The 18,785-nt window shown below is 38.6% G+C and overlaps 1 protein-coding gene across 1 annotated transcript; it reads right to left on the bottom strand.

The window, feature by feature from the left end:
* Nucleotides 1–456: 456 nt before the first annotated feature.
* Nucleotides 457–18,548, bottom strand: LOC144594731 (myosin-4-like). The gene is made up of 38 exons (XM_078401574.1): nucleotides 18,345–18,548; nucleotides 18,105–18,248; nucleotides 17,870–18,026; nucleotides 17,663–17,690; nucleotides 16,938–17,055; nucleotides 16,734–16,826; nucleotides 16,547–16,610; nucleotides 16,347–16,445; nucleotides 16,142–16,245; nucleotides 14,941–15,079; nucleotides 14,512–14,630; nucleotides 14,275–14,424; nucleotides 13,666–13,836; nucleotides 13,266–13,566; nucleotides 13,111–13,175; nucleotides 12,889–12,976; nucleotides 12,677–12,794; nucleotides 12,444–12,567; nucleotides 12,006–12,142; nucleotides 11,637–11,892; nucleotides 11,311–11,553; nucleotides 11,033–11,209; nucleotides 10,793–10,938; nucleotides 10,355–10,445; nucleotides 9,859–10,248; nucleotides 9,624–9,750; nucleotides 9,411–9,529; nucleotides 8,977–9,173; nucleotides 8,685–8,868; nucleotides 8,436–8,601; nucleotides 8,184–8,308; nucleotides 5,811–6,119; nucleotides 4,617–4,820; nucleotides 4,395–4,520; nucleotides 4,105–4,275; nucleotides 3,904–4,008; nucleotides 3,671–3,766; nucleotides 457–729 (listed from the first exon to the last, which is right to left on the bottom strand). Exons 1-38 carry the CDS (start codon nucleotides 18,546–18,548, stop codon nucleotides 457–459), a joined length of 5,928 nt encoding a protein of 1,975 aa, XP_078257700.1.
* Between the last annotated feature and the right edge of the window lie 237 nt (nucleotides 18,549–18,785).

Below are 18,785 nucleotides of genomic sequence, written 5' to 3'. Positions count from 1 at the left end.
TCATTTCTAGATTGCTACTATATGGCATAAATTCTTCACATGGAACTGATAAATGTTTAATTAATATAGTAAATGCAAAACACAAAATAAATTTCAGAATTGCATTTTTATTTCTATGGACAAGACTAACATTGTTAATGTATGCTTACAATTATGTCAGACATACACATTTTGAAACAAACTTTTGTTAATTTCTCAGGAATATTTCACTTTTCTTCACTCTTCAGCTGCCTAATGTGAAAAAGAAAATGCCTGTTATTGAATTAATATTAAGTATATTTAAATGATTACACATTTAACCCACAAATAGATATCAGTCTCTTAACAGGATATATTGAATTGAATAATTAGTCAGTGGATCTGAGCTAGTTCACCTTGTGGAGTAACAGAATGGAACATGAGGACATTACATTAGGTTTGTAAAACGCAAAGTAAACATTTAATTGTTCTTGAGAGTCAATTGAAAGATCTGGTTCCCATATTGCATTTTTGATTTGTTCTGCATTCAAATGGCCTTGCATTAATTTTAAAATGGTAGTGTAAGGGAGCCTTATTGTAATTCAGTAGATCCAATTTTAAAATTGTTTGCATTACCTTGGTTCCAACATCTCGGCTTTTAGCCCGAAACTTGTTGACTTGGGATTCTGCTATATCAGCACGTTCGTCAGCTTCCTCCAGCTCATGCTGGACTTTTCTGAACTTGCCCAGGTGAATGTTGGCTTGCTCCTCCTAAAGGGAATGCATACAAAATGATTCCAGCAAATGCTTTCCATTGCTTACTGAGATTGAAAATCTGTTGGCAACTCACAAATAGCAAACATATTAAACACACTTTTACAGACACTCTTAAAACTTAAGATTGGATCTTGGATGGTTGGCTTTCAGGCTGACCTATTAGAAAACTGGAATAAATTATTTATTTTATAATTGTGACAATGACAAAAACGTTCCATCCAGATAAGATCTGTTGTAGAGATTCAAATCAACATATTATTTACTATAATAAAGTAAAATGGCAATATTCTGTCAACCCAGGGAGAATGTTGAATGGCATTTTGCTCAGTTGATTTACAAGTTGGGTAAGCTCTAGAGTAAGAATATAGAGTCATACAGAAACAGGCCCTTTGGCTCAATTTGCCCATGCGACATGGATGCCTCATCTACACTGGTCCTATCTGCCTGCATTTGACCCACATACCTCAAAACCTTTCCTATCCCTCTATATCTTTCCTATCCATGTACCTGTCCAAATGACTTTTAAATATTGTTATAGTACATGCCTCAACAACCTCCACTGGGAGCTCGTTCCATATACCCTCCACCCTCTGTGTGAAAAAGTTTCCTTTTAAATCTTTCCCCTCTTAACTTAAACCAATGATCCCTGCTTCTGGATTCTCTTTCTGTGGGTAAAAGATTGTGCATTTACATAATCCCCCACATAATCATATGCACCTCTAAAACGCCATCTATCATTCTCATGAGCTCCAAGGAATAAAGTCCTAGTCTGCCCAACCTATTCCAATCGCTCAGGCCCTGAAGTCCTGGCAACATCCTTATAAATCTTCTCTGCACTCATTCCGGCTTAACAACATCCTTCCTACAGCAGGATGAAAAAAAAGAACTGTATTTGCATTGGAGTCATGGATAGAACCAAAGAAAAAGTCATGCACTTCTATCTATGACTTCTAATGTAACTACAATTGTCATGATCTTGCTACATTAGCTTAACTTTATTTTATGAAGAAGTGAAAAAGGTTTTGCTTTGTCTTTGCATTGTTTACATCTTTATACCGTTTTGTTCATTGTATCAGGACTCTTCCTATAATAATGCATACGGAGATCTGCATGTCAAACAATTTTCCTTACTTGACAAAACCATTTAGTGTGTACATGAGTACACTGGTCCTCATGATAATGTGAGGTTATCCACTTTGGTGAAAAGAACAGGAAGGCAGATTATTATCCAAATGATGTCAAGTTAGGAAATGGGGAAGTACAAATAAATCTGGGTGTCCTTGTTCATCAGTCACTTAAAGTTAGCATGCAGGTACAACAGGCAGTGAAGAAAGCTAATGGCATGTTGGCCTTTATGACAAGAGGAGTTGAGTATAGGAGCAAAGAGGTTCTTCTGCAGTTGTACAGGGCCCTAGTGAGACCGCACCTGGAGTACTGTATGCAGTTTTGGTCTCCAAATTTGAGGAAGGACATTCTTGCTATTGAGGGAGTGCAGCGTAGGCTCACTAGGTTAATTCCCGGAATGGTAGGACTGTCGTATGTTGAAAGACTGGAGCGATTAGGCTTGTATACCCTGGAATGTAGAAGGATGAGAGGGGATCTTATTGAAACATATAAGATTATTAAGGGATTGGACACGTTAGAGGCAGGAAACACGTTCCCAATGTTGGGGGAGTCCAGAACTAGGGGCCACAGTTTAAGAATAAGGGGTTGGCCATTTAGACCAGTGGTGAGGAAAAACCTTTTCAGTCAGATAGTTGTAAACCTGTGGAATTCTATGCCTCAGAAGGCAATGGAGGCCAACTCTGGATGTTTTCAAGAGAAAGCTAGATAGAGCTCTTAAAGGTAGCAGAGTCAGGGGGTATGGGGAGAAGGCAGGAACGGGGTACTGATTGTGAATGATTAGCCATGATCACATTGAATGGCGGTGCTGGCTCAAAGGGCCAAATGGCCTACTCCTGCACCTATTGTCTAGGATGGGTTAGAAAACTGAGGATGGGTTAGAAAACTGCACTATTTGTGGCACTCTAAAATACCGCAGGAAATTAAGACCAGAGAATGGTAACTTAGGTTCTTGCATTATGAAGATGAACTCAGGGTTTTTATTAGACTAAAGGAATTTGAAGGGCATGATTCAGATCTTTAACTCTTTAACATGCCGAGCAAGACAATTGACGTTAACGTTGAAGTAAGCTCCCTGATTTGGACAAAAATACAAAATTGGAAGATTTGCTCAAAATTTAAGTCTAAAGGGCTAATCATTCAAAATTAGGACGCCAGAGAAGCATTGACAGCTGGGAATTTTCGCGATGTTTCCGAAAATGCTGTAATCTCGACCTGACTCGGCATTGTCGTCGGGTAAAAGAAAAGTTCGGCGATCTGCTACGACTTTGACAGTCACCGGCAGTCGCCTTAAAATCGCCGAATGTGGGACAGGCCCTTAAAGCTTAGCAGCCATCTGTCTGTGTCAACTTATGGTCTTAGAAAATATTTCATTTATGACTATATGAAGATAGGAAAGCAGTTTGAAACAATGACTAGAATATCAAATATAACATAAACAGAATGGATATTCTGCCTTCATCACAGGGAAAGAGAAAGCAAGAATCTGAGCAAAGCAATTTATGATGTGGTTAGGGAAGGCATAGGTTTTGTGCTTGAACTCCTTTGGAGAATTTTGGTGCATTTAAAACCCACTTTTGAAACATTAAGGCAGTTAACAAATAAACAAGTCTGTGTCACTAGCTACAAGTCTTTTCTTGTTTCTTTTAACATTATGCAGCTATGCATTAATAACTGAAAAGGTACAACAAAAACTGGATTATCCTTGCAGATGTGATTGAAACAATATTGAACACCTTTACTATATATCTTCATAATAAAAACATATCTTAAAGGAATGTAAATGTAATAGGGTTCCTGAAAAATTACTTACAGCCTCTTCAGATTGTCTCTTGTAGCCCTTAACCTTCAGCTGCAGTTTGTCAACCAAGTCCTGTAGTCTCAGAATATTTTTTCTATCTTCATCTGACTGTAAAAAGCACAGAAGAATATATTTTTTCCATGTTTCATTAAAATAATATTTAATCAATGACACAACATTCTACATTGTCAGATAATTTGGCTTTTAGGAATTCTGCAATCGGCACGACAACAAATGTGCAGTACCTGATAAGATAATTCCTTCACTCTTCTTTCATATTTGCGAACATTCTTGATGGAATCAATGCCCCGTTTCTGTTCAGCTTCCAGTTCATTTTCCAGCTCATGCACCTAAAAAATTGACAAAGTAGGATTAATTGTTTCAGAGCTAGAACATATCCACAAGCTTTAGTATGCAGCATACCACAGCAGGGTATTGCATCTTACCCGAGACTCCAGTTTCTGGAGCTGTTTCTTTCCTCCTTTCATTGCCAGCTGTTCAGCCTCATCCAGCCGATGCTGCAGGTCCTTCACTGTCTGCTCGAGATTCTTTTTCATTCGTTCAAGGTGAGCACTGGTGTCCTGTTCCTTCTTCAGCTCTTCAGCCATCATGGCAGCCTTGCAATTTGAGACAATTGGGCAAATCATTATTCACACTCAAATTATCTCAATGTAATTTAAATGAGGTAACTTTTATCAACAAAAATCAATGAATTGTTAAAATAACTCTGACTGACATCAGTGATAGCCTTTTTGGCTTTGTCTTCAGCATTTCTTGACTCCTGGATATTTTCTTCCATTTCAGACTGGAGATGATTCAGGTCTGAATCCAGCTTCTTCTTTGTATTGATGAGGCTTGTGTTCTGCAAAAAGAAACAATTTCCAACAAGTTATTTTGTTGGATATGTAAACTGTAAAAAAGTATTGTCCATCCAATTTACATGAATTTACGAACAGACCTGAGAGTGCAGCAGCTGAACTCTCTCACTGACATCGATCAGCTCTTGTTCAGCAATTTTGCGAGCTCGATCTGTCTGTTCCAGAGCGGCTCTCATTTCTTCAATCTCAGCCTGTTGCAGGCCGCTTCTGCGCTCCAGCATGGCCAGTTGCTCCTTCAAATCTTCCTGGCTTCTGCAGGCATCATCCAGCTGCAACTGGGTATCCTGTGTGGACACAGAAACAATTATTAGGATGTAAGATTTGATTGTAAATTTAACATTTGGAACATATGTAAACATGTATACTTTCAAGAATGAATTTTCTTTGATGGAAATCACAACACACATTCATTGCTTACAATCTCCATTCCTACAAACATTTTCTCCAGCTCTGGAAAGTTAATCCTGCTAATCTAGATATTTCTGCATCTGAGTGGCACACCAAGAGAGTGGAGAGAATCTCAATTGACTAGGGCAGACCACAACAAAACCAGGAAACTCCTCTGGAAATCATTAACATGCTGCAAAAGCATATCCTTAGCTGTGCTACCTGTCAAATTTCTTCAGTGATAAAGTAGAAATTATTGATTAGAAATGTTGTAAAAAATCAAAAATGATGAATCAAACAAAAGCAAAAGAAGAGATAGTGCGGATGCTGGAATCTTCAGCAAAAAACAAAGTGCTGGAAAAAATCAGCAGGACAGGCAGCTTCTGTTGAGGGGAATGAAAACATGATGTTCTGGTTTGGAACCTTTCTTCAGATTTTGGATCAAGGGAGAGAAAGCGAGAAAAGAGAGAAGTGAGTGTTGCAAAACTTTGCAAGTGATAGGATACAGATTAGGAGAAGGAGATGATTGGCAATGTAATTTACTTTACTCTTACTTTTCTTCCATGTAGCCCTGCAATCTCTATTCAAAAGAGCAGATAATAAACACATATCCTGCATTTCTGCTGGGGAATCTTAGTTATTAGTTATTAATCTGCTGTTTGTCTCCATGCAGACTCTCTAGTGCTTGTAGCTACACTAAGTCAGGAATCCCAAACCTTGCCAGCATTTATAGTGAGAATTTATTGCAGTTCCACATGCCATTGAAACCCTGAAAAGTCTGGTCCAAATTACAAAGATATTGACAAGAAACAATACATTTACTTAAAAGCTCTTATAAGATTTCAAATATAGTTAAAAATCAAACACAAATAACCTATTATACATACCTTTATGTGACCCTGAACATTTCTGAGATGTTTCTGAGCTTCTGAGGCCTGGCGATTAGCATGACCCAACTGAATCTCCATTTCATTCAGATCTCCTTCCATTTTCTTTTTAATTCTTAAAGCATCATTCCTACTCCTGACTTCAGACTCCAAAGCACTCTGCATTGTGTCCACAACTCTCTGATTATTTCTCTTCAGCTGGTCAATTTCCTCATCTTTTTCTGCAATCTTCCTATCAACATCTGCCTTCAATTGGTTCAGTTCCAGCTGAACGCGAAGGATCTTGCTCTCTTCATGTTCCAGAGATGCCTGCCAAACACAAAAATGCTCACACATGGCACATTTTGAATCTTGCTACGCACCTATTATCAACTGTAGTTACCTTTCTATACAAACTTTTCTTTATTTGTGGGGTGTTATATTTTGGGAATTCAAATGTGAGCAGAAAGTATACAGTTAATGGCAAGACTCAACAGCATTGATACACATGAGGTCTAAGTTCATAGCTCCCTGAACGTGGCAACAGAAATAGATAAAGTGTAAAGATGGTGAATGGTATGCTTGCTTTAATTGGTCAAGCTATAAGAGTCAGGAACTCATGTTGCAGTGTTGTAGGAATTTGGTTAGGTTGTATTTGAAATATTATGTGCAGGTCTGGTCACTCTTTACAGGGATAATATGCAGGCTGAAGAGAGGGTGCAGAAAAGGTTTACCAGAATGCTGCCAGTATTTTATGGTATTAGTTATAAGGAGAGGTTGGACAAACTTGGATTGTTTGCTCTGGAGCGTCAGAGGCTTAGGAAAAACCTAATAGAAGTAGATAAAATATGAGAGGCATAGAAAGAGTGGACAATCAGGACATTTTCCCGAGGGTGGAAATATCAAAGATGAGAGGGCATAGCTGAGAGCAGCAAAGATTAAAGAAGATGTGCAGGGCAGCTTTTTTACAAAGAAAGTGATGAGTGCCTGAAATACACAGAAACGCACCATGGGTGGTGGCGGAAGCAGATACGATAGTGACATTTAGGAGGCTTTTGGATAGGTACATGGATACGTAGGAAATGGGGGGATATGGATGACATGCACGTAAAGGAGGCTAGTTTAACTTGGCATCATGTCCGGCCGGGACATTGTGGGTTGAAGGATATTCTGTTCTATGTTCTATTTAATGGAAAGGAGACTGATTGCGGAAAGTTTTATGGTTTGTATTGATGAGTATTTTTATGAATAATTTAGTCAATTGCCCTTATATATTGAATGTTGGATTTCAAAATACATAAGTTTATGAAAATTGGGATCAATTGATAGTAGCTAGAAATTCCTTCAATGATTTATCGACATTTCTCCAACTTTAACAATGCATTATAACCAGCTTTTTTAATGAGAAACATGTAACAACACTTTACATTTTGCAAAAAGAAGATTCATTTTGAACCAAACATAGAATGTGTCTTGAATGAAAATTTATAATCTTGGCCCAAGGTTACGTGAACTGTATTTTGAAAGATCCTTGACAAATTTTTCTTCTATAGCATTAAGCCTATAATTTACCAATGCTATTTAGATGACTGGATTGAAATTTTAAAAATGCATTATTTGTAAACTAATGTTGCAGCTTTATTGCCTCCAAAGTATACTAACTAATAGTCATCTCACGGAAATGTTGATGATGAATCTTCTTCTGTAATAATTTTGCCCATCCTACAATCTCCTACTGCTTTGCCATGTCCATCTATTGCTGTCTCGCTGATCTCGGGGCCATGTGTCAGAATGGTTTAAAAATGAACAGGAGCAGGCTGAGTGAAGATTGCAAAAGACTGTTGGACTATTTAAACACAACTTTAAAATTATGATTCAGGACCTGAGAGGTATGTTTGAGTAAAGGTTTAGAGCTGCCCAGCATATGACACGCAAAAATGGAATCAGATGATGATGCGAATAAAGGTTGCAAGAATCAGTGACTTGAATTGGAGCAATGCTGAGGAAACAAAAGCCAGGCTTAATGGGCAGTGGTGATGAGAGCATACGGTTTGACTTTAAACTAAATTAACCATGTAATAATAACTGCTAGGGGAGTTATTATTACAACCTACTGCACCTTTCGTGATGGCAGATCTAGGTGACAAGTGGTGTGGCAAGTTGTAACTACAGTTGATACAAAAAAATTAATGCAACATGTAGATATATCTGACAATAAATATTTGCCAAAAATCATTATTACTTAGGGAAGGCTTGCAGATAGATAACTTTTTATACTGTTAAAAAAAAAAAGAAGATTTATTTATTATATAAAAGCTAGTTTCAAAACATTAAACACATTCTGTTCCAAAATAAATGTTTAATGCATATTTCTGAAGTAATTTTAATGTTTACCTCAGCTTCCTCCAGGGCAGACTGGACTTCAGTTTTTTCTTGCTCAGCTGATTTCTTTGCTTTCTCCAGCTCATGGAAAGCCTTACCACTTTCACCCAACTGCTCAGACAAATCAGAGATCTCCTCTATTATGAATAAAATGGACATTATAACAGACTTGTCATAAAATCATTCTGACATTAATATAGGTATTCTAAAATGATAGTATTCTTAGATCTCTAAAATATATTCAATCAAAAGAACAAGACTTACGCTGCAGGTTTTTGTTTTCTCGTTTAAGAGTCTCAAGATGATCCAAAGACTCTTCATAAGCATTCTTCATTTTGAAGGTCTCTGTACTCAAAGAGCGACATTCCCTTTGAGCTGCTTCCAGCTCAGCCTGGCATTCTTCAAACTTCTGCTTCCACTCTGTCAGAACCTTTATTTTAAAATTGCAAATATGTAACAAATATTAGGAAAAATATAGGTAATATGACTTTGACTTTGGAATGTGGCTCTTACCTTGTCAAAGTTTCTTTGTTTCTTATCTAGAGCTGTTGCTGCTGAATTTGCCCTCTCAACATCTACCATCAGATCCTCCACTTCATTCTGCAATCTCTGTTTAGTCTTTTCCAGTGAAGCACATTTGGAGTTCACGGCCTCAATGTGCTCCTCTGCATCCTGCAGACGCTGAGTAAGTTTTTTCCTGAAAAACACAAAACCATCATGTCCATCTCACAGGAATTGTTGGAAGAACATACATTCTCATTGACAACATGTGCTGCATGAACATAGGTTCCGCTTTGTTGCATACTTGGCCTCTTCCAGTTCCTCTGTGCGCTGGATTGCATCAGTTTCATATTTTGATCTCCACTGAGCCACTTCACTGTTGGCCTTGGACATTCCACGCTGAAGCTCAGCCTTTGCCTCCATCTCCTCTTCATATTGTTCACGGAGCAGGTCACAGTCATGGCGGGCACTTTGCAGAGCATGGGCCAGGGCTCCCTTAGCCTGAAATGATAACAATGTGGCATGAATGAAGTGTTATTCAATATCATTGCAATTATGAGTACGTAACTAAATCTTGCAAATTTGCTTTTGGTCACATTGAAAAATAAATTATTATTGGATATCCCAACTTGGATTAATTTATAGTTCCAGAGTTCCAAAAATCAAATAATGACGAATGTATTTTTGTAAAGATTTCCTTTCTAAGACAAATATTCCACATTATTTTGGTACATGTACCTTTGTTTCTTCTTCCAACTGCCTCTTCAATTCCTCAAGCTGTTGGGTATATCCTTGTTTTCCTCTTGTCAGCTGCGATACCAAGCCCTCTTTCTCCTCCACCTGGCGGTTTAACTCGCCTGTAAATTACACAAGATGGCAAGTAGAAAATTACAAAATGAGATTGTGTTTTCATGCATGTTATATATAGTATATTTTGGTATAGATCAATACCGTTTTCTGTTGAAAGACGTGCTTTTTGAGTCGATAAGTCGGTGATCAAACGTTGATGTTCATCGTGTTTGGTCTTCATTTCACTGACCTGGTCCTCTAGTGTCCGTGATACTTTCTCAAGGTTTACCTGAAACCAAAGCAACCAGTTTTCAAGAGATGCGACACCAACTAAACAACACCAACAATTCAAAGTTAACTATACAAGTGTAGTATTTAATGTCCTCTATCACTGTACCTTAGCTTTGGACACTGATTCCATGTTGCTGGCAAGGTCATCAATTTCCATCTTCAGTTCACTCTTTTCCTTCTCGAGCTTCTGCTTGACACGCTGCAGGTTATCGATTTGTTCCCCAAGTTCTGCCACGCTGTCAGCCTGCTTCTTGCGAAGAGCAGCAGCTGTGGATTCGTGCTGGAGGGTGGATTCTTCCAGGTCACGGCGCATTTTCTGAAATTCTGCCTCTCGTTTCTTGTTCATTTCAATCTGAGCTGAAGTTGCCCCACCAGCTTCTTCCAGTCGCTCACTGATCTCTTCAAGTTCCCGAGAAAGATCGGCTCTCTGTTTCTCAGTCTTAGCGCGAGCGGCACGTTCAGCTTCAATTTCTTCCTCGAGCTCCTCAATACGAGCCTTAAGATAAATATGCATTGGTTATAATCAAGGAACCAGTAAAATCAATTCATGCATATGACTTCCACTGAAAGACATTGATAACTTTACTGGACATGTACATCACCTGTAATTCTTTAATCTTTTTCTGCAGTTGGGAAGCCATAGCCTGCTCATCTTCAACTTTGCTTTGAAGCTGGCTGATTTCAAACTCCTTCCTTTGATAGTAAAAATGAAGAATTAAGTTAATTAAATAAATATTTTAACTTATTTATTTTGAATAAACTTGCACAAAAAGTGGCTTATTCCCACTGATATTCTGAAGGAATACATAAATAGTTAATAGTGGTAATTAGAGACACCAATTTTTTTTTTAGCACCATATTACCTTTGAAAGAATGTCCATTAAATGACAGTTTAGCACAATCACAGAAACTTAAATAGGCCCAACTTAATATTTTCCAACAGAAGTGTCAATGTCATGAAAATAAGCATTGCATGACATAAACAAGACGAGTGGGATACAATTTTAAACAGTGAATTGTGAACAAGACCTAATACTGACTTCTTTAGTTTCTCATCCAGTTGCTGCCTGTCATTCTCCAAGTCCATTGTTACTTCTTGAGACAGCTTCAAGTCACCTTCAAGCTTTCTCTTAGCACGCTCGAGATCCATGCGGAGTTTCTTCTCCTGCTCCAGAGAACCTTCAAGCTTTTTAAGAAACAGTATGTTTTATTAGAACTGTCTTCAAACAATGATAATTGTTAAAAAAATATTTGATTTAGTTATGTTTTAAACTACTCACATCATCAACTTGTTGTTCCAACTTAGTCTTTGTTTTGGTCAGAGTGTTGACTTTGTCTTCCTCAGCCTGGAGATCATCCAAGGTCTGCTGGTGGGCCTCCTGGAGTGCTTTCTTTTCCTTGGTTATTTTAGCAATGCTTTCATCAAGACAAGCCATCTCTTCAGTGAGGTTTTTAACCTAAGTTCAGCAAAACAAAATAAACAAAATAATGACATGTAATCATCAGAAATCTTTCATGAGTAGTGTATCAACTTGACATCAAGATCACCCTTAAATACCTTGTTCTCAGTGGCATGTTTTTCTTTTTCAACTTTGGCTAATGTGAGCTCCAAGTCATCAATATCTTTCTTCAGTTCTGAGCACTCATCCTCCAGTTTCCTTTTCTTAGCTGTCAGCTCAGCATTCATCTCCTCTTCATCTTCCAATCTTTCATTAGCTTCTTTCATTTTAGCCTCTAGTTGAATCTTATTTTTAATCAACCCCTCACATCTTTCTTCTGCATCTGCCAGCGTTTCACCTTCCTGCAGTAAAGATATAATGAATTATACCAGGCCATGTGTTTTGTATACATGCATAACCATGCAAAGATAGCCAATGTAGATACCGATTGGACTTGAAGTTGGAGATCATTCTTTTCTTGCACAAGAGCCACCATTTTCTCTTCTAATTCCTTCTTCCGTGCTTCAGATTTGACAAGTGCCTCCTTGGTTTTCTCAAAGTCATCTTTCATATTTGCCATTTCCTTTTCAGTTTCAGCACTCTTCAGGAGAGGTTTGATCTTAAAGTACAGTTGCATCCATGGCCAGTGTTTGACATTGGTGAATGAACGGATGTTGTACTGCAGAGTGAACAGTGCTTCCCTAAAGGCCATGGTAAAATGAACAAAGATTAGAGCAATATTCTGTTCATGCATTAAAATGCTATATTCATGCATAAAATTTGTTCATGTGCAAATATATTTTTAGGTATTTACCTCCTTTCCATCATTCTCTTAAATTCAACCCTCATTAAAAAGCCACGGCACATAGCTTGAGTGCGGGTAACGAGCTGTGCCAACTTTTCATCTCTCATCTCTTCAAGTGCACCTAAGAGACCAGCTTTGAAGAACACCTTAAACAAAGTAAGGGATCTGTTTCAGTATTTAATTCTGAAAACATAAACATTTTAGGAGCACAGTTTAAACTGTTTTCTTGTTCATAAAATATATGTCAGAATGTCAACATAGAATAAGTATTTTGCAGAACTGAACTAATGGAGCAGGCTTAGTGGAATTGTACTTGCCTCATTTATCCACTTACATATTAACAAAGATGCTTTTCAAATCACCTGTGCCTAAGATTACATTCAAAACTATATTGTTGATTCATCTTGTTATTTCACATTACAAAACTTACACATTCAACATGATTACCTTAGTGTGTCCAAACTTGTACTGGGTATGATCTACATCAATGGATCCCAGTAATTTCTCAGACGCCTTCTTGCTGTCAATGAACTGGCCTTCGGGAATGGCACTTGCATTTAGAATTCTGTACCTGTTGCATGGGAGTTTTATACACACTATTAGTGATTTTTATTCGTTCTAAATATATTGAACAACTTATTGGAATGGAAAATAAAAATGTAGCTTTTGAGATATTTCACCTTTGCTTGAAGTCACCGTAGATGATTCTGCTTGGGAATCCCTTTCTGCAAATTCTGATACCTTCCAGCACACCATTGCACCTCAACTGATGTATGACAAGGTGATTTTCCATAGTACCTGGTGTTTGTAAGATAAATATTTAAAAGAATAAAGTAGAACACAAAATTATTTTCTATGACACATTGACTGGATAGATGGAACTACTACTTGCCTGGTGTCTTTGTCTCATTGGGGATGAGACAGCGCACAAAATGTGGATGTGTGGTTCTCAGGTTAGCCATCAGCTTGCCCAAGTTTTCCTGTGAGGTTAAAAATAGAGACGCAATTGTACAGTAATCTGATGCATTCAGTCAATAATTTACGAATTAATTCACAATTCATAAAACTTGTTCAATAGATAGTGATAAATGAATGTGCAAGAAAAAAATCTTACCCTAAACAGAGCAGACACTGTCTGGAATGAACCACCCTTCTTTTTGCCTGCTTTCTTGGTACTATCTGTTGATAAAGAAGCAACAAATTTGATTGTTCTTATCAAATTATTAAAGGCGAGAAAGTTGCGAACAGCCATTTATTGCAGAGCTTTACCTTCAGGGGCTGCAACGTAGAGAGTACCCAAGAGTTTCACTGATGACTTCTGGAACAGCCCAATTACAGTTTCATTCAGTGGATCCTTATTCTTATCCAGCCAGCCAGTAATGCTGTAGTCCACAGTGGCAGCATAATGAACCAGTGAGAAGTGAGCATCAGCCCTTCCTTTGACAGGCTTGGGCTTCAGGAAATTGTTTGACTTTCCAAGGTGCTGATCATACAACTTATTCGTGAAGGAAGTGTCTGAGGCCTTGGGGAACATACACTCCTCCTCGAGGATTGAGAAGATACCCATGGGCTGTGGGAATGCCAATGTTTATTTATTTGAATCATTTCCATTAATTTAAAACTAGATTTATATTCTATTTTCATTAATGTCCTCCATGATATTACCTACCTTCTCAATGAGCTCAATGCAAGCAGCCAAGTCCATACCAAAGTCAATAAATTCCCATTCAATTCCTTCCTTCTTGTATTCCTCTTGTTCCAGAACAAACATGTGATGGTTGAAGAACTGCTGCAGTTTCTCATTTGTGAAGTTGATACATAACTGCTCCAAGCTATTGAACTGAACAAATAAAGATATTTATTGTGTTATAATCAATTCATTTATTAATGTCTTATCTTTCGTGTTGGTAATTTAGGCTTTTCCCTTTGAGAGTGGGGAAGATTCCAACAAGGGGACATAGCTTCAGAATTGAGGGACAAAGGTTTAGGGGTAACATGAGGGGGAACTTCTTTACTCAGAGGGTTGTGGCTGTATGGAATGGGCTTCCGGTGGAAGTGGTGGAGGCTGGCTCGATTTTATTATTTAAGAGTAAATTGGATAGGTATATGGATAGGAGGGGATTGGAGGGTTATGGTCTGAGTGCAGGTAGATGAGACTAGGTCAGGGAGAATGGTCGGCGTGGACTGGTAGGGCCGGACAGGCCTGTTCCCATGCTGTAGTTGTTATATGTTATATGTTATATGTTATTTTGTTAATGTTTATATTTCTGAAACTTACATCAAAAATTTCAAAACCGGCGATATCCAGCACACCAATGAAATACTGTCTGGCCTGCTTTGTGTCCAGTTGTTGATTGATACGGATGACCATCCACAAGAACATTTTCTCAAAAACAGATTTGGAAAGAGCACCAACTGAGTTGTTGACCTAAAATAACACAATATGTGTTTTAGTTGAAAGTAACACTCTAAATAAAGTATTTTAAATGTCTGTGAAATGTCTTGGTAACTGTACCTGTCGAACCGTCTGACCTTTAGTCACAAATTCATTGCCAACCTTTACCCGTGGATAGCACAATGCCTTTAGCAAATCTGCTGAGTTAAGGCCGGTCAGGTAGGCAACTTTGTCGGCATCTAACAAAAGATAAAAGCAATTGATTACATTTGAAAATGACAGTGAAGTGTTTTCTTTGGAGAAAATAACTTTTGTATGTTATAGAAACATAGAAACATAGAAAATAGGTGCAGGAGGAAGCCATTTGGCCTTTTGAGCCAGCACCGCCATTCATTGTGATCATGGCTGATTATCCATAATCAGTAACCTGTGCCTACCTTCTCCACATATCCCTTGATTTCACCAACCCCTAGAGCTCTATCTAATTCTCTTTTAAATTTATCCAGTGAATTGGCTTTCATTGCCTTCCGTGGCGAAATGAACTGTTACCTTCTGTGCCATCTGGTTCTGCTTGCTCTTCACGCTGCTTTTGCTTGAATTTCATATTGCCCATGTGCATCACTGCGCCAGTGAGTTTGTAGATTCCCCACTTCTCTTCAGTGACGAAGCCAAGGATATCGATGGCAGTCTGGGCAACAAAATGGTTAGAATAAAAAAGAATATGAATGCATTGAACACATTAGTTATCTAGTAGACACTTTCAAAAACTCCTTTGAGGAGTCTTTTTTTGTAGGTGTAGGTTTAATATTGTCATGCGAACCAAGGTACAGTGAAATCTTTGTCTTGCGTGCTACCCAATGAAATCAGATGATATAGTACATATTTCGAATCAAGTCAGAATCAAGTCAAACTCAAGTACAATAGGTTGAGCAAAGGAAAGGTGCAGATTGCAGAATATAGTTCTCAGCATTGGTGTGCATCAGTTCCAGAGACAAAGTCCAATGTCCACAATGGTGTAAAGGTGAATCAGACAGTAGCCTAACTTATGGAAGGACAATTCAGAAGCCTAATAACAGAGGGGAAGAAGCTGGAGCTGTTCTTGAGTCTGGTGACATGTGCTTTCAAGCTTCTTTATCTTCTGCCCAATGGGAGTGGGAAGAGGAACAAATGAAGGGGGTGGGACAAGTCTTTGATTATGTAGGTTCTTTTCCAAGGCACCATGAATTTAGATATAGTCAATGGTGGGGTGTCTGGTCTTTGTGATGGATTGGGCTACATCCACACCTGTTCGCAGTTTCTTGTGATACGGGCAGTGCTGTTCCCAAACCAAAAGCTGGGATGCATCTGGCCTAACATGTGTTACCTTAAGATCAGCAATGGCAGTAGTTTATCTTTCTTATTTGCGTGTACATTAACACTGCCTGGGTCAACCAGTGTAATTATTTTCATTATTTTTCATTAGGCCAAAGCATCTTCATTCAGTTATGAATATCTTTTGTGTCAAATAGAGTAATGTTTGTGATGACTTGAATATATTTGTATGTATTATGATGTACAGGTATGTAGGTTAATTGGCTGGGTAAATGTAAAAATTGTCCCTAGTGGGTGTAGGATAGTGTTAATGTACGGGGATCGCTGGGCGGCACGGACTTGGTGGGCCGAAAAGGCCTGTTTCCGGCTGTATGTGTATGGTATGATGATATTAGTCAAAATAAGAAGTTACAAAAAAATTTGTAGAGCAACTACTCACATCAGTTGCAATCAATTCTTCTGTGTCATCAATACTCTTGACTGTAATCTCACCCTGGCTGATGAAAGGATAATCATAAGGATTGGTGGTAATTAGACATGACTCTGGAAAATAAATGTTTTGTGGAAAGACATGTGAGCAACTAAAGAAAGGCAACGTGTAACCCAATTCATTTTAATTTTCAGTTCACCACTTTGAATCTTACCAACGATTTCTGGTTTGTGATTGGTCATCATCTGGTAGAAAATGTGGTAACTCCTTTCAGCTTTCAGCTGGAATGTCACTCTGGATTTTTCCAGTAGATCTGGGGAGATGAGCAAATATAGATTTGACAAAGAACATGTCAAACCAGTCAACAATTTGATTTACAAACAATATTTACAAATCAAGTTCCACTGCACTTACAGGTTTCAATGTCAGCAGAAGCCAGTTTACCAGTGGTACCGAAGTGAATCCTGATGAATTTACCCTTGTAACATAAAGAACAAGCATTTCAGAAACCAATTTAGTTGCGTGAAATGTTTTAATCGACTCTACTCTGTTAATCAATGCTCACACACAAGAGGGGAATGAAACTGCTCAGGAAACTTACGAAACGAGATGAATTGTCATTTCTCACAGTCTTGGCATTACCGAAAGCTTCCAACAGTGGGTTAGCCTGGATGATTTGATCCTCCAGTGACCCCTGCAAAAATACTTTTGATATTAGAATCTAGAATTGACTCATTGACAAAATTAATTTAGAAGTAAATTGCAGGACGGTATCAGATTGTGAATGATACCAGCTCTGTCTCACCTTCATCTTCCCAGAAGTTTGAGCTTCCTTCTTCTTGGGGTCGACTACCGCTCCAACCGAAGCGAAGTACTGGATGACACGTTTCGTGTTCACAGTCTTCCCGGCACCGGATTCTCCGCTGGGTGAAGAACGTGAAGAATAATTACCAAACTAACAGCGCGGCAGATTGGAGGAATAAAGATTCGAGTGATCTGCAATTCTAAAAAAGCTTGGCTCAGATCGCCATGAAGAAGAAATACTGAGGGGTTTGGAGGGGGAGGTCGACGAGACTGTGAAAAGAGAGATCATGTAACCTAATGCTATAGAAACTCCGAGGAAACCCTGTGGTGTTTTGGACACTACTCAGCTCTGATCACGCGAAAGAAGCAAATTTTTGGAATTATTTTACATAATTATCGTGTGTTTTTATTTCAGAATAACGTCGAGTGATTTAAAATCAGCGCCGCACAAGAGACTATACTTGAATGATTGCAGAGGTCTCCTGATTACATGGACATATCGTCGAAGAGCCAACGCCAGGGAAGAATTATAAATCTTATTGAGTTTTCGATGAATTGGAAAGGTTTTTTGGATTGAAGAAGTGGATGGCAGTTGCGGTAGACGAGGCAGCATGGAAAATATTTACAGGTGGTATTTGCGATGTGATGGATATGCAAAAATAAATAATTACACTTCTATCAGAAAATAGGCACGCTATCGCAAGCTCTGAACTCAGTAACACTCACGTAATCAGGATGGACTGGTTTTCACGATCTGGAAAAAAGAAAGCAACATCAGTATCCAGAGTTCAAATCACAGAAGGAGTTTCGTCGGAGACACGACGACCACGGACGCTGATCATTTTATTTGTTTGCTTCATGAATATGCTCCATATTTAAATTGCAACTCGAATGTAATTAGGCTCTAAACGGAAAAAAAACTTGGCCACCTACCAGTTTGCATGGCTTGATACGCGTTGTCAGAGATGGAGAAGATGTGAGGAGGAGCCTCTTGACGCTTCTTGCCCCTGTACCCCGACACAACGTGCGGGTCGTACACTGGCAACCACTTGTAGGGGTTCACAGTGACACAGAACAACCCAGAGTAGGTCTAAGGTGGGAGAATATAATTAGCATTTATCAGGTATTGCAGTATGGTCATTTTGCAAGAACAAACAACTGCACTTACGTAGATCATCCAGGCTGCATAACGCTCTTTGAGGTTAAACAACACGGTTGCTTCGTTCAGATGGGTCATCATGACCATGTCCTCTACTTTATCGTATTTTGGAGGATTCATCGGCAGGACCTCATCGTCTTTAACAGTAACGGTCTGAAAATAATCACCAGGCAAATTTAATGAAATGTGTCAACGGCGTACGTTGCAGAGGTTTTAGAATACAGTATTATGTTTAACTGTTCAACGAACCCTCTTGTCTTCCAATAACTCCACGGTGGCTTTGCCGCCCTCCCTACTCTTGATGATTCCCTTCGCGAACAGTTCTTTAGGATCGGGGGCAAAACAGGAAGTTTTGGCATCGAAAGGTCGGTTCTGAGCTTCAAGCCTTTCTTTATCAGTCTTCCGTAAAAAAGGCGCCGCCAATCCAAACACTGACATCTCCGCGTCCCCCATGGCTTCGGTCTATTGCTGGATCACACAAGGAAAATGCATCAGTATAATCCCACAGAGCATCAGCGTCGCACAAGCATTTCTTTTTAACATAAAATAAATGAATCATGAGAAGGAAACAGGGTTCTTATTCGAACTACACCTAATTAGTTATTACTTGTTCGGAAAACAATTACATTCTTTCAACAAACCACAACATACTGGATAAAATCAACGCATCAGTCTCTTTTGAGATCGTAT

Source organism: Rhinoraja longicauda, chromosome 6, assembly GCF_053455715.1.
Source record: "Rhinoraja longicauda isolate Sanriku21f chromosome 6, sRhiLon1.1, whole genome shotgun sequence".
Classification (NCBI taxonomy): domain Eukaryota; kingdom Metazoa; phylum Chordata; class Chondrichthyes; order Rajiformes; family Arhynchobatidae; genus Rhinoraja; species Rhinoraja longicauda.
The sequence above is the reverse complement of the archived record's forward strand: the minus strand, read 5'-3'. Positions and strand labels throughout refer to the sequence as shown.

Coding starts and splice junctions, on each gene's coding strand:
- LOC144594731 (XM_078401574.1), bottom strand. CDS start 18,548: ATGGGGGACGCGGAGATGTCAGTGTTTGGATTGGCGGCGCCTTTTTTA. Junction 17,056..17,662: donor AACCAGTCCATCCTGATTAC/GTGAGTGTTACT, acceptor TTCTTCACCCAG/CGGAGAATCCGGTGCCGGGA. Junction 13,567..13,665: donor GCATTGAGCTCATTGAGAAG/GTAGGTAATATC, acceptor GCATTCCCACAG/CCCATGGGTATCTTCTCAAT.